Below are 14,962 nucleotides of genomic sequence, written 5' to 3'. Positions count from 1 at the left end.
AGAGTAGAGTGGAAGAATTACTTCTTGTCTTTCTTACAATACTCCTGCTGCTATATCCCGAAATGGTGTTTGCTTTTTTTTTTTTTTTTTTTTTTTTTTTTTTTGCAACAGTGTTACACTGTTAACTCATATTTAACTTGTGATCCACTGTGACCCCCAGATCCCATATTGTTGGTCTATTATTTCAGTTTATCAGCTATAAAAATGGTGGCTTGGATACTATTTTATTTCTACTCTTGGCCTCCTTTAAGGTAGACAGAATTAATATCAGTTTCTTCAAGTATGTTCTTGAAGGGGGGAAAATGCATTTAAGTTCTAAACACTGCAGTTCACTATGAAAAGCACCTTTAGTTCAGTAGTGAGTGGTTTCCTGCATATGATTGCAGTGCTGAATAAAATCCCAACTCAATCCAAGTAAAGTAGGAGAAGAAGAAAAAAAAAGTCATTCCCAAAGTAATAAATCATGATCATTGTATTTATAGATTCTGTCAGTCGTGCAGAAATAGAAAAGAACACATGAACATTAAAAGCTTCTATTCCACTGGTTCATAGCGCCACCACAGATTCATTAAAAATAGATTAAATAAGTGTATAGCAAGCTTGAAAAAGCTGCACTTAAACTCAGTAGGTTGGGACCTAATTCCCTTACAGGCAGATAGACCAAAAGCCACAGATGTCTTAACTATATCCTGCTTCCTAATATTGACAGAACACTTTTTGTGCCACAGATGTTTATCTCAGAAGTACTTGCTTTTGAAGATTTACTTTAAAATAGTATTAGAGTTTAACCCAAGTAGACATTACAACTATATTGTTTTATCTCATGATCTTTGTTAACTTGAAAGGGAAAAAGTCCATGTGTTGTCATTGTAGTGCCTCTTCTGTAAGAATGTATTGCTTCTGACAACATAACATTTGAATAAAGCGATTAGTGATATGATGCCACAGAAATGTAAGTAGTTGTTCTCTTCCCCTCTGACAAGCGCAGATTTTAGTTGAGTGAGCAATGCAAATGACCAAATAATACGATCCCAATGTGTGTCACAGAAGAACGTCACAAACAGTACCAGAATTTGAAATATCATTTATTTTAGTTAAAGAAAGAGGATGATGGAGGCTTTCAAAGATGAGAATAAATGCGTAAAAGTAAAAACTGATGATGTGTTCACCACCCTTTACAAAGTTCCACCCCAAATTCCTAATTAGTGTATGCATTTTTTGAAAAGCCAAATATTTCTCTATTTAAAACACTAAAATGAATATTGTCAACTTGCATTTTTCCCATATTTAATTTTTGTAAGAACAAGCTTCTCTAAAACCTGTAGAAATGCTTCCCTGTCCATTTTAAAATAACTCAATAAAGAACAATTTTAAACAAACATTCACCTGTAATGTGTGACACCCTGGCATTGAAGCTGAAAATGAGTATGAACAGAAATGAAATTGACTTATTTGATTTTTTTTTTTCAGGAGCTGAGACTAATGCAGAGAGTAAACAAGAAGCACAGTGAAGAGTAAATTGGATTTGTAAAATTATCTTACTCATTTATATCCTTCTTGGTAATATAGCCACAAAAGTTTGTTAAAATAATTTTTAAAACTGACGTGTCCTGTTTTTAAAAGGCTAAAACAGAATCAATAAGGTGTGGCTCACAGCATGATATGAGGCTTGTGATTTCCAACTCTGGAAAAGCACAGCCCTATTTTTGTGAAGTGGCGGGTCCTGAATGGCAGCAGGAATGGCTTTTGCCATGCCTTTGACATTCAGGAAGGCAGTGGATAAAAAGGGCAGTGGGGAAGGGGAGCACTCAGGTTGCTCTAATTTATGGCATCTTTATCTGGCTGCCTGTGGGCTTGTCTGCAGTCCAGAATTACTGAAGTGCTCCATGTTCTGGTGCTTCCACTCCTTCTCCCAGTAAACTACTATGTTGAGGCCACAATGGAGGGGCAGCATAGTGGTATGCATGCTAGCTCTATGCTGTGGGATTCTTTCTGTGGGCCCCTCTTCTCCCCTTATAGCTCCTTACACATCTGGAATGTTATAAAGGGGTAGTAGCAGGGATTAGAATCTGGTCCCAGGTCTCCAGTAGGATTTATCCAATACTTAATCATACTGCCTTTGAGAATGAATATGATGAAGCTATTTGTTTGGCAATGCTGTCCCCCCCCCAGCAGAAATAAATCCAAAATTCCCAATTCCCTTCATTCCTCTGCCTATCAAATACTTGTAAGGCAATGGCAAAGTGTGTCCTAACTCCCTTTTTGGTGTCCAGAGGATAACTGCGACTTCTGTTACAAGGTATTCATGTGGCTCACTTGTTGGAGGTCTGTGCTGTGGCTTTTAAAGTTCCTAGGCTCCAGCCCATGTGGGCAGTTACTGTGATTCCACATTATGGCATTTTTGTATTTTCAGTTGGGTCTTTAAAAACACTTGCAAATGGCATACAAAAACATGCCCAAAGAACATTAATATTGCAAAGTCAAGCGCTCAAAAGTTTGAAAATGCCAGCATTTGCTTTTTTAACCTAAGTGCATAAGCAGGAAGACTTCTGACAGGGTTGCCGAGCCAGGAATAGAACCTTCCAGTACAATGCCTTAAACACAAGGAAACATCCTTTCTCTTCTTGCAGCCCTGTGCCTTCTTCACTGTTCGTCCTGCGGACAGAATGAGGCAAGAGCAGAACAAATAGCATGTGATCATATAATTAGACTATCATGCTTTTGGTCAAAGGGCAGAAATAGCATTTCTAGCCATAATTCTGACACTATCAAACTTCTGAGTAATGTACTTTGAAACGTTGACCTTGTCCTAATGGTTTTTTGTATGTAATTTAGATAGAATTTTACTCTGATTCTTTGCTTCATATACTAATCAAACTGTCTCTTGTTTACTACAGTTTTCAGATATTAGTGGTGTTACTCCTGGGCAAGTCTGTACAATACCCTATAATATTTCTCGCCTGGATTGTTGTGAGCTGCTTCTTAAAACTCTTTGGCTTGATGGTACTTTTTCTGTGCATAAAAGGATATTTTAATACTTACCTGGAAGCTGAGTTATAACATATCAGTTTGAAAGTCTCTCTCATATTCACCCATTCCTTTCTCTTTCATTGAGTGAAAATTTTTACTCTTAAATATGCTTTAGTCATATTCTTTTCTTAGTCTTCCTAAAACATAAGCGTGATGAGGAGAATCACATAAACATTTGAGCTTTGTCTTTCTGCCTAATTGGTAGTGCACACCTGACAGAAGCACACTTTACAGGTAAGGGTTAGGGCCAATGTATTTTACGGTGTCCACTAATTTGGTGCTTCATTTATTGGGCTCTCTACAAAACTAATGCCAGGCTTTTTTTTTTTGCCCCCCCCCAACGTACAAAGCACCTTAGCTGAAGTAAATGAGATTTCTGGGTGCTCACCATGTATAAAACGGATCAATAGATGTTTTAAAGGAGATCCTAAAAACTGGTGGACACAGTTGAAGACTTTGGCCTTCCTCTGTTTTTTACTGAGATCAGTGAAAGCATATTGAAATGATTTTTAAGAGATGGTGAGCACCCAAGGGGTCAGAATAAGCTGGTGGGAGCTGCAGATGTTCAACACTTCTAAAAATCAGGCCCTTGATGCATACAAAATAACTAGAAAATAAGTCCCTGCAGATGAGCAGGCTGAATTTTAATTCCCCTTCACCTGTGCCACCTTTCAGGAAACTTAATTTTTTAGTAGGTTAGTAACAAATGTTATCCTGAACTTCTCTAGTTTAAAACAGCTAAGATATCAATACTATGTTATCATAAACTTGAAACATCCTCTTGTAGAGCCTGTTCCGCCCCACCCTCAACATTTCATACAGTGTTGCTATGGCAGTGGAAAATAATTCTGCATGTTAAAGAGCCCATGTTAGGTATTGGAGGCTTTTCACAAATCAGTTAAGTGCTTGCCTGGGGCACTGAAAATTGAGGCTACAAAACTATAAAAGCCACTTACTAACTAGAAGTGGCAGAAACATTTTAGAGATTGGGGAGTCGTGCTCTACCATTTGATATAGACACTTCAGTATTCTATGCAGTGATACTTTTCTGTTTGAAAACCATAGCCAAAAAAGTTGGAACAGTGTTACTGCATCACATCGTTAAAATATGTTGTTTCCCTATAGTTTGTATTATAGGCAAGCAGCACAGAGCATTGGTGTGAAGGGAGATGCGCATGTAAGTATTTTATGGGTATGTTTGTCTTTAATGCAAAAATACACCTCCCTTTGTTTTAAAATGTACCTTGCCCCTTACTAAGTTCTTGGGGTATTAAGTGTACAGTTATCAGTCTCTAGTTTTTGATGTTAATATGTCTGCCTTCTAATGCAGTGAAGATAGAATGCACCCATGTTAGTTGCTATGAAGTAAGGTGAAAATTATTACATTTTCATTTGCTAATTAATATCTTGAACAGGGGCTTGTGTACATGGAGCAGTTATTCCAGAATAAGGTAGAGGGCTACCTTATTTCAAGTGCTGTAGCTATTCAAGATTAACTCTCTGTTTGGACACTCTTATTCTAGACACTCTGTACATTGGTCACTTTTCCCATATATACAAGCCCAAAAAGTTCTTCTCTGCGCTCTTTTTCCCCCCCTTCTATCTCCTGATCATTTTTTGTAGATTTGTAGATTCCAAAGTCATCAAGTCTGACCTTGTATAATATAGACCACAGAACTTGCCAAAAATAATTGCTAGAACATATATTTTAGAAAAACATCCAATATTGATTTTAAAAGTGTAAGCAATAGAGAATCCACAGTAGCCCTTGGTAAATTGTTCCAGTGGTTAATTACACTCTCTGTTAAAAATATGTGCCTTACTTGTAGTCTGAAATTTGTTTAGCTTCAGCTTCCAGCCACTGGATCATGTTATACCTTTCTCTGCTAGATTGGCAATCCCATTATTAAATATTTGTTCTCTATGCAGATACTTAAACTGTAATGAAGTCACACCTTAAACTTCTCTTTATTAAGCTTAATAGATTGAGCTTCTTGAGACACTGAGGCATGTTTTCTAATCCTTTAATTTATTTTTGTGGCTCTTCTCTGAACCCTCTCCAATTTATCAATATCTTTCTTGAATTGTGGACACCAGAACTAGATACAGTATTCCCGCAGCAGTCACAGCAGCGCCAAATATCAGGATAAGAGAACCTCTTCTCCTACTCAAGATTCCCCTGTTTAATACAACCAAGGATTGCATTAGTCTTTTTGCCATAGCGTCACACTAGGAGCTCATGTTTAAGCTGATTATCCGCCACAACTCCCAAATCTTTTTCAGTCATTGCTTCCCAGGATAGAGTCCCCCATCCTGTAAGTATGGCCAACGTTCTTCATTTCTAGATGTATACGTTTTCATTTTGCCATATTAAAACCAGGGCTGTCAAGCAATTTAAAAAATGAATTGTGATTAATCACACTGTTAAACAATAATAGGATACCATTTATTTAAAATTTTTCTATATTTTCAAATATATTTATTTTAATTACAGCACAGAATACAAAGTGTAAAGTGCTCACTTTATATTTTTGATTGCAAATATTTGCACTGTAAAAAAAACAAAAGAAATAGTATTTTTCAATTCACCTAATACAAGTACTGCAGTGCAATCTCTTTATCATGAAAGTTGAACTTACAAATGTAGAATTATGTACAAAAAAACTGCATTCAAAAATAAAGCAATGTAAAATTTTAGCCCCCGGAAGTCCACTCTGTCCTCCTCCTTGTTCAGCCAATCGCTAGACAAACAAATTTGTTTACATTTGCCGGAGATAATGCGTGCTTCTTGTTTACAGCGTCACCTGAAAGTGAGAACAGGTGTTTTCATGGCACTGTTGTAGCTGGCATCACAAGATATTTACGTGCCAGATGCGCTAAAGATTCATATGTCCCGTCATGCTTCAACCACCATTGCAGGGGACATGTGTCCATGCTGATGATGGGTTCTGCTTGATAATAGCCCAAAGCAGTGGGGACTGACGCATGATTATTTTCATCATCTGAGTCAGATGCCACCAGCAGAAGGTTGATTTTCTTTTTTCGTGGTTTGTCTTCTGTAGTTTCTGCATCTGAGTGTTGCTCTTTTAAGACTTCTGAAAGTATGCTTCACACCTTGTCCCTCTCAGATTTTGGAAGGCACTTCAGATTCTTAAACCTTGGGTTGAGTGCTGTATCTACCTTTAGAAATCTCACAATGGTACCTTATTTGCGTTTTGTGAAATCTGCAGTGAAAGTGTTCTTAAAATGAACCATATGTGCTGGGTCATCATCCAAGACTGCTGTAACATGAAATATGTGGCAGAATGTGGATAAAACAGAGCAGGGGACATACAATTCTCCTCCCAGGAGTTCAGTCATAAATTTAATTAACGCCTTATTTTTTTAATGAGCATCATCAGCATGGAAGCATGTCCTCTGGAATGCTGGCCGAAGCATGAAGGGACACACAAATGTTTAGCATATCTGGCATGTAAATGCCTTGCAATACTGGCTGCAAAAGTGCCATGCAAATGCCTGTTCTCGCTTTCTAGTGACATTGTAAATAAGAAGAGGGCAGCATTATCCCCTGTAAATGTGAACAGACTTGTTTGTCTTACCAATTGGCTGAACAAGAAGTAGGACTGAGTGGACTTGTAGGCTCTGAAGTGTTTTTTTGAGCAGTTATGTAACCCAAAAAAAAAGTCTACATTTGTAAGTTGCATTTCACAACTAGGAGATTGCTCTACACTACTAGTATGAGGTGAATTGAAAAAATACCATTTCTTGTGTATCATTTTTATAGTGCAAATATTTGTAATAAAAAATAATATACTCTTTGATTTCAATTAGAACACAGAATATAATATATGAAAATTTAGAAAAACATACAAAATATTTAATAAATATCAAGTGTTATTCTATTGTTTAACAGCGCAGTTAAAACTGCGAATAATTGTGATTAATTTTTGAGTTAACTGCAATTAATCGACAGCCCTAATTAAAACATATTGTTTGTTTTGCACTCAGTTTACCAAGAGATCAAGATTGCTCTGTATCCCCTGACCTCTTTATTATTTACTATTCTCCCAATTTTTGTGTCATCTGTAAACTTTATCAGTAGTGATTTTTCTTTTCTTCTAGGTCATTAAATAGCTTAAAGCCGAAAACCGACAATCCCTGCAGGGCCCCACTAGAGAATAACATCCATTTGTTGATAACGCCTCATTTATAATTACATTTTGAGACTTATCAGTTATCCAGCTTTTAGTCCACTTCATGTGTGCCATGTTAATTTTATATCTTTCTAGTTTTTAATCAGAATATTGTGCCGCACCAAGTCAAATGCCTTATAGAAGTCTAAGTAAATTACATCAACACAGTTACCTTTATCAGTCAAAAAATTTAAAAAATTAAAAAAAATTTGTTAGTTTGACTGGTTCTGTTGTCCACAAACCCATATGGATTGGCATTAATTATATTGTTGTCCTTTAATTCTTTATTAATAGAGTCCTTTCAGTTTTTTTGCCTGTCATTATCCAGGTCATCCCGTTTTTCCTTTTGGAATTTCCCCTGTGTTCCAAAGCTTATTGAAAATCAACATTGATGGTCTAGCAAGTTCCTCAGCCAGCTCTTTTAAAACTCTTAGATGCAAGTTATCTAGACCTCCTGATTTAAAAATGTGTAACTTAGTAGCTGCTGTTTAACATTGTCCTGAGATAATGGTGGAATGGAAAGAGTGGCATGACTACATCTGTCTGTTTAAATACAGAACAAATATTTATTTAACACTTCTGACTTTCCTGCATTATCAGTGATATTTCTAACATTTCCATTTAGTAATGGACCAATAGCATTGTTAGTATTCTTTTTGTTCCTAATGAACTTTAAAAAAAATCATTCTTATTGTCTTGAATTCTGCTGACCATAGATTTCGCCTTCTGTGTCTCTTTGCTTCCCTTATCAATTATCTACAAGTTCAAGCTTCTTATTTATGTTTATTACTATCAACTTCCCCCTTTCTTCCATTTGTTTATATATATATATATATATATATTTTTATTGTTGCTTTCACTTCTCCTCTAAACCAGGTCTATCTCTCTCCCTCCCCCCCCCCCTTTTTTCTTTGACCTTCTGCCTCGATTTGTGGGTTTGGCGGCTTCTAGTAGCATTTTCCGATTTTTAAATTTTTCCTCCCAGTTTTTAATCCTAGTCTTTGGGTTCCAGAAACTCCAAGCCTGTTGGCCACTCTTAAGATAAAACACATAATGTGTATCTCTACATTTCAAGCCTCTCTGCTGTTACGGACACCTTACTGTACAATGACTTCAGAATAGCCATTTTTAAGCTTCTTTCCTTGTTAAATAGACTACTTATTTCCTTGGGTTTTATTTTTAGTTAAGAAACTAAGACCCTGGCCAGGTTCTCCCCAAGAGATTTTGGCTGGTTTAATGAAAACCTTTAGGACTCCACTTGTAAAGCTGTTATCCTAGTGCATTATCACAAGCTAGGAAAAATCCTATTGTCAGTCAGCCTGGGACAACAAAAAATGGGCCAGATAGTAAAATTTAATTTCTTCATTATTGTAAGGTCCATGCTGCAATTTGTGCACCATATCTACTATAACTTTCAGACCAGTTTTATTAACTTTTTGATTTTTATGAGCTCAGTCCCAAGTTAGTTCATAAAATAAGGGTTCTATTGTATGCATTAATGTGGTACAAAGTGTGCCTTATTGGGTTTATTAAATTTAATAAAATACTTAATGGTAAATGCAGGTACATGTGGGGAAGTTTTTTTTTTAAGAAAGCTTATTCTGAGTCTTAAGGGCTTCTTTCTGTTAAAAAGGTTGTCAGCCTTTTCAGCTCTCATCTCTAATTTACCTGTGACTTGTTTTAACTCCTACAGCGCCTCTTTTTTCCTCCTCATAAGAATTTATTGTTCCTATAAAAATGTATTTCCTTGGGCATCTTTGAATCCTAAATGCGTGGTTTTGTACTGTGCAGTGCCTTTTCATCATTCTGCAGTAGAAAATGAGTTTCAAAGTTAGAGGAAGGCCTGTAGTGCGGATCCTGGCTACTAAATAGAGCAGCTTTTCTGTTCACCTCGCAGCTGCTAAGTGTTTTGTTTTTGCATTTGTTACAGAGGATGGGTTAGTAAGTGTCATCATATGAAACAAAAATACAACTTGATTAGTCAACTAGTGTCAGTTGTTAAAACAGAAACGAAGTCAGTTATTTTCTCCTGATAGAGAAAAAACTATTGTATTCTATTAATTTCCCTTTAACTGAGTACATAACCTGAATCCGTGATTGCCTGGTCTCCTTACTCTGATGTCTGTCTACTTTAAAACTTGTAATTTAGTCATAATAATTATAAGATCATGTTACATTTCTGGGGTTAAATCTATTTGACATGATACCCATATGAGAAAAACCCTTAACAAATAATAGTGCTTGCCGTGATAGTTTAAGCTTTAGTTAATATTAGGATTATAAAACCTGGTTTTAAGGAGGAATTGCAGTTTATATCATAATGGAAGATTTTATACTTTTGTTTAAATCATTGTTAAGTAGAAATTTCAAAGTTAGATTATCCTAACTTGATCAGCAAGACTAAAGTGTAAGTATGTGTGTGGAAAATGTGCAGACTGGTAGGACCCTTGAATTACTTGGGTATCAAATTTAAGACAAAATGAGGAACAGTTTTCACCATTCCAGTCACTTCACAGCTACATTGGAACTTGTAAAGTTTAGGATGCAGGGGTGTTTAACATCTTTTTTCCATAAAATTATGCGAAAAAAAATAAAAAAAAATTATGTTTATGCTGTTGTTGTAGTAGGTAGGTATCAAATCAAGCAAAATAAAATGTTACGAGGATAACATTAAAACAAAACCCCGCAGATGACATTTTCATCTGTGCTAAAGTACAGTAGGACAAAAAAAACCCTTTCCCTGATGTCACTTAGCAATTAAAATCATTCAATCACAACAATTGTGTGTGTAAATAATTTGCTTAAACCTTGCGAGGGGGGGGGAGAGACAGTGAATACTCGGCAAGGACAGAGATATAATTGACCACTGCTACTAGCTTGCTTATAACATTGGTATGTGGTGAAATTTTAAGACTTTGTTTGGAGGTTTCATCATTAGAAAAATGCTGAATTCATTTTTAATCACTTAGCAATCAGATCCTTTAGGACTTCACAAATATCATTTAAAAATACTGGAGTTAAGTTTTTTCCTTTGCTTTTCCATAGATAGAAGCTTTTTGTCTGCATCAACAGTAAGAATTGTATTAACTTCCTAATTGTGGGTAGGGAATAAGGATTTGGTCCATGATGAATCTGAATGAATGTTCAGATCAGTTATAACCAATGAAATTCCAGTAAGTAATCTTTCCTGTTCTGAAATGTCTTTCCAGATTTAAAGCTCTGATATATCTTTACTATAAACACACAATCTTTAAAAGCAGCTACAGTGACTTGCTTTTCTGAAGAAAAAGATGAAATGGATGCTCATGTATTGAAATTGTTGTGGGTCTCTGAATACAGTTTATTGGACTACTGAGACACTTGTGGAGTGATGGGACAGTATTACATGTGGGTCTCAAATGGCAAGTCAGTTTACATAGCATACAACTGGTAATAAATAGGTAGTGCATAATGATTTAATAGCAGATTTTTATGAATCTGAGTGAATATGTTGCATTTATGGTTTATGCATAGTTACATATACAATTTTACTATGATGGAATCAGTAGATGTCTGTGTGCTTTTCCAGAGGGGAATGTGCAGGTGCTGGAGCTAGTTTGAGTTCACAAGCTTTTCCTTCTTAACAGGCTCACTTATTACTATAATTGATTACTATTATAAAAGTATTATTATAATGTGCATATAATTACAGGGGAAAGTAATGGAGTGGAGAAAACAGGGCAAGGTAATTAATTCAGTTATTGTATTGTCATATGACAAAATGAGGTTTGATTACCCTTACTCGCAGAAAATGGTCTAGGGCAAGAAACGTCTGTAAAAAAGTATAATCATGTGGGGTTATGAGCACAGGGCAAAGGTGACTTGCTTTTTTTGGTTTTGTTTTTTTGTTTCAAATAAATTCACTTAAATTCATATTCACTTAAACAATTTTAATTAAAATTTAAGCAATAAGGATTTTAACTGTGATGTTGCAAATTTGCCCTGCTATTAAAAACCGAATATAGTCTCTGCACCAGAATTGTAAAGCAAGATTATATAGTTTGAAAAAGACTGGAAATAAGCTCCTCTTAACATCTCTAGTTAAACGGTCAAGGAAAGGAAATGAACGTAATCCTATTCCAGTGCATTTGATCACATAATCCTAGAGCAAAACACTGCTTTGACTTTATAAGTCATGGGGCTATGCCCTTGTGAGAAATTTGTTCCCACCCTCTCTGCTAAGGAAGAGGGTATGCTTACCCACATGCTGTCACTGAGCCTTGTTGGGGGATTCTTTCATCTCAGCTATTAGGTTTTTAAAACTCAGACCCTTCTCCCTCATCAGCTTTGGAAGTGCAGAGAATCTCTCTCCTTTCCCTCCTAAGTCTACTGTGCTGTACTCCACACACCCCTTCAGAGGAAGTGGGATGTCTTTACTGCTCTACCTACCTCAGTCTCCTGTCTGCTGCAGGTGTGGGGATGGAGGGTGCTATACTATTTTGTCCCTCTTTCTCCCGCAGCCTTTCTTTTTGGGGGGTATTGTTTACCTATTAATAGCACAGTTGCCTGCCGGCATAGTTCATCAAAAAATATTGTTTATCATGTAATATGTTAATTGGTTGGGTCCCAGAGTCTTCCAAGCCACAAGTGTCAGATTGATATGATGATCCTGAGTACTGGGTTGTGCTTTTAATTTTCTGATTTAATCCTAGAAAAGTCAAAATCACATGTAGGCAGCCAGCTTCATTGCACATGTGAGGGCAATCTAAAAGGCAAGTTCCAGCTACAGATTAACTTTAATTTGAGGGGTTTTTTTTTCCTTCCAGAGTTACCCTGTTTGGATAGACAACTTGTGTAAAATAAATTCCATCTTATAAAGCCCTTTCAACTGAATTTTAGAAGAGTGTATATATAGGCTTTGTGCTTTACAGGTTTCTCTGATGTTAACTGTCTCTGGGTCTAGAAGTAGCTTCATTGCCCATTAGAAGGATTGGAGTACACTATTTCATTAAAAGGCAAAGCACAGCTGAATGGAACTAACATCCCGGAGTTCTGTAATTCCATACTGCAAATTTTGATCTAGTAGTTCTATATGCTGTTGCTTTGTTTACTGCCAGATTTTTGTATATAAGTTCAGTGCTCCATATAACGAATTCTGGCTCACGTTTCTAATAGAAATGTGAACATAGGCATCTACGTTTCCTACCCCATTTGGGTCTTTTCAGAATGTGCTGCTTTTTCCTCTGTCAGATTGAAGGACCATGACAGACGGATAACTGACGTTCGTGTACGCTACTAGCGGGAAGACACACTCCTAACCCCTACCGTTGTTCCAGAGTCTCAGACAGGAGGGGGAAGCGAGAAGGAGAACAGATTTCTGGATAGAACGTTGGGCAATGCGATTAATTCTTTTATCATTTTCCACCAGAAATTTATTCTAGTGGATATCAGTTTTTAACCATTTAACTACTGCATGCTGTACAGTGAGTCAGTAGAATCTTGGATACAGCTGGAGCATATCCATCAAAGGGCAAACGTCTAAATTAGGGTAATTATTAGTGTAAAATACTAAACGGTTAACCGATAAGCATCAGTCTTACTGGTTAACCAACCCTATCGGTTAACACCCGGGCATGGCCGGCACAATCCTGGTCCCCGGGGCCTTCTCCATTGAATCGGTTAACCAATTAAATTACATAAACTATTAAAATTAAACAGTTAACTTTTTAAATGGGTATTTACATCCCTAGTGTAAATAGGCTTATTGGTCTAGCTTGAAATGCCCTAGCGCCACGCTACACCCAGAAGCAGCTGGCAAGTCCGGCAGCAGCTCCTGGGGGAAGGGAGGATCTGTCTCCGCACACTGCCCTCGCATGCAGGCACTGCCCCTGCGGCTCCCATTGGCTGGGAATGAGGAACCGTGGTCAGTGGGAGCTGCAGGGGCAGTGCCTGTGGATGGGGGCAGAGCATGGAGCCGCCTGTACACCCCCTTTCCCACCAGGAGCTGCTGCTGGACATGCCAGCCACTTCCGGGGAGCAGCACGGGGCCAGAGCAGGCAGGGAGCCTGCTGTAGCCCCGCTGAGCTGCCGCCCGGGAGCTGCCTGAGATAAGCAGTACCTGATCAGAGCCTGCAATCCTAAACCTTGCCCACAGCCTGAACCCTACCCGCACCCTCCCTGGCCCTGCATCCCCTCCAAAGCCCACACCCTGCACCCTAAGCCGCTCCTGAGACCCCTCCCAGAGCCAGAACTCCACATCCACTCCTGCACCCCAATCTCCTGCCCCAACCCTGGGCCCACACCCTAACCCCTGCCTGCACCCCAACCCCTGCCCCAGGCTGAGCCCGTAGTCCCTCCCACACTCCGAACCTCTCAGCCCCACCCCAGAGACCACACCCCCTCCTACATCCCAACCTCCTGTCCCAGCCTGCTGAAAGTAAGGAAGAGTGGAGGAGAGCGAGTGATGAAAGGAGGGAGATGGAGTGAGTGGGGCGGGGCATCAGAGAAGGGGCGCGGAGTGAGGGTTATCCAACTTAATGCTTATCAATGTATCTGAAATACAAAATTTAGATGAGTAAAATATGAACTGCAAATCATTACGTGTAATACAAAGTTACAGGACAATGTGTCAAACATAGAGGATACTGATACATGTGTGGAAATTCACATGTATGACCGGACTTCGCATGTGAGTAAACCTATGCAGGTACTTCGGTGTTTGCAGGCATATGGCCCAAGTTGATATTGATTGCACTAGGCAGAGGAATTTCTACCACATGACTCCTGAGTACTGTCACTGTACATGTCTGTAAAATGTTTAGATTGTTCATATGGAAATGCCTGCATTTCAGGAACATGGAGCCTACTTATCCTCAAAAGATAGTATATCAGAGTCCAACATTAAAACTTACAATTTCAGATTCCTGAGAGAGGCCAGGTGGATGAGGTAATATCTTTTATTGGGCAAGCTTCTGTTGGTGGAAAAAACAAGCTTTTGAGCACTACAGAGCTCTTCTTTCAGATCCCTGCATTTTTCTGTGTTCCAGATAAATCATCAGGGATCCTCACCTTAAATAGTGGGATCCTTTAAGGGAGGAATTCCAGGAACTCTTGTAGTGTTCCTGTATATGTCTTTATATTTAAAATAGATTTTTTTAAGGGGAAAAAGGTTGCCAAAAAGAGCAAATAAATGCAGATAAGTACAGCGTATAGTTGGAGCAAATATGAAGAATCACAATCACTAATAAATTAGTAAAATTTATAGAGAGGACTATATAGGGTCCTCAGGACCATAGTAGTTGCATTTAAAATTATATAAAGTTTTCATGCTATTATACAAGATAAATTAACAGGCTTAATATAAGTGCAAGTACGTAGAGTAGAAGTATCATTATAATTAATGAAAATGACTGTTTAAAGAATGACTGGTTTCAGTACTCTTCACAGTGGATACTTTTCTATGCTGAAAAGTTTTTATCATCACTTGTACCTCTTTGAGGCTATTCTTGAAAAGCCAACCTGCTATTTTATTTTTTTAGTTCTTGATCTGGTGATACACATTATGTGATTTCTCTTAATGTAAGTGACAGAAAAATGCTTCGACATGCATCAACCTGCGGGTCTATTTAGATAGAGCACATTCATCTGGTATGTGTTAACTCATTTGAAAATAGTGGCTGGTGGAAGTTCTGAATATAACACAGGTAGAACCAGACTGAATATTTACCTCTGTTGAAGAAAGCCATGAATGTAGGGCAATA

At 37.8% G+C, this 14,962-nt stretch overlaps 1 protein-coding gene across 3 annotated transcripts in view; it reads left to right on the top strand.

The window, feature by feature from the left end:
• The window catches only part of SPRED1 (sprouty related EVH1 domain containing 1), a 119,023-nt gene that overhangs the window by 10,233 nt on the left and 93,828 nt on the right, over nucleotides 1-14,962 (top strand). The window contains exon 2 of one of the 3 annotated variants that reach the window (XM_037900514.2): nucleotides 1,471-1,514. The exons of the other annotated variants lie outside the window; for them this stretch is intronic. Within the exon in view, the coding sequence (XP_037756442.1) occupies nucleotides 1,483-1,514 (32 nt within the window). The 5' untranslated portion in view covers nucleotides 1,471-1,482. The remainder of the gene's footprint in view (nucleotides 1-1,470; nucleotides 1,515-14,962) is intronic. 3 annotated transcript variants of the gene reach the window in all.

This window comes from Chelonia mydas, chromosome 6 (assembly GCF_015237465.2).
Source record: "Chelonia mydas isolate rCheMyd1 chromosome 6, rCheMyd1.pri.v2, whole genome shotgun sequence".
Lineage (NCBI taxonomy): Eukaryota > Metazoa > Chordata > Testudines > Cheloniidae > Chelonia > Chelonia mydas.
This window is presented reverse-complemented; position numbering and strand designations above follow the sequence as displayed.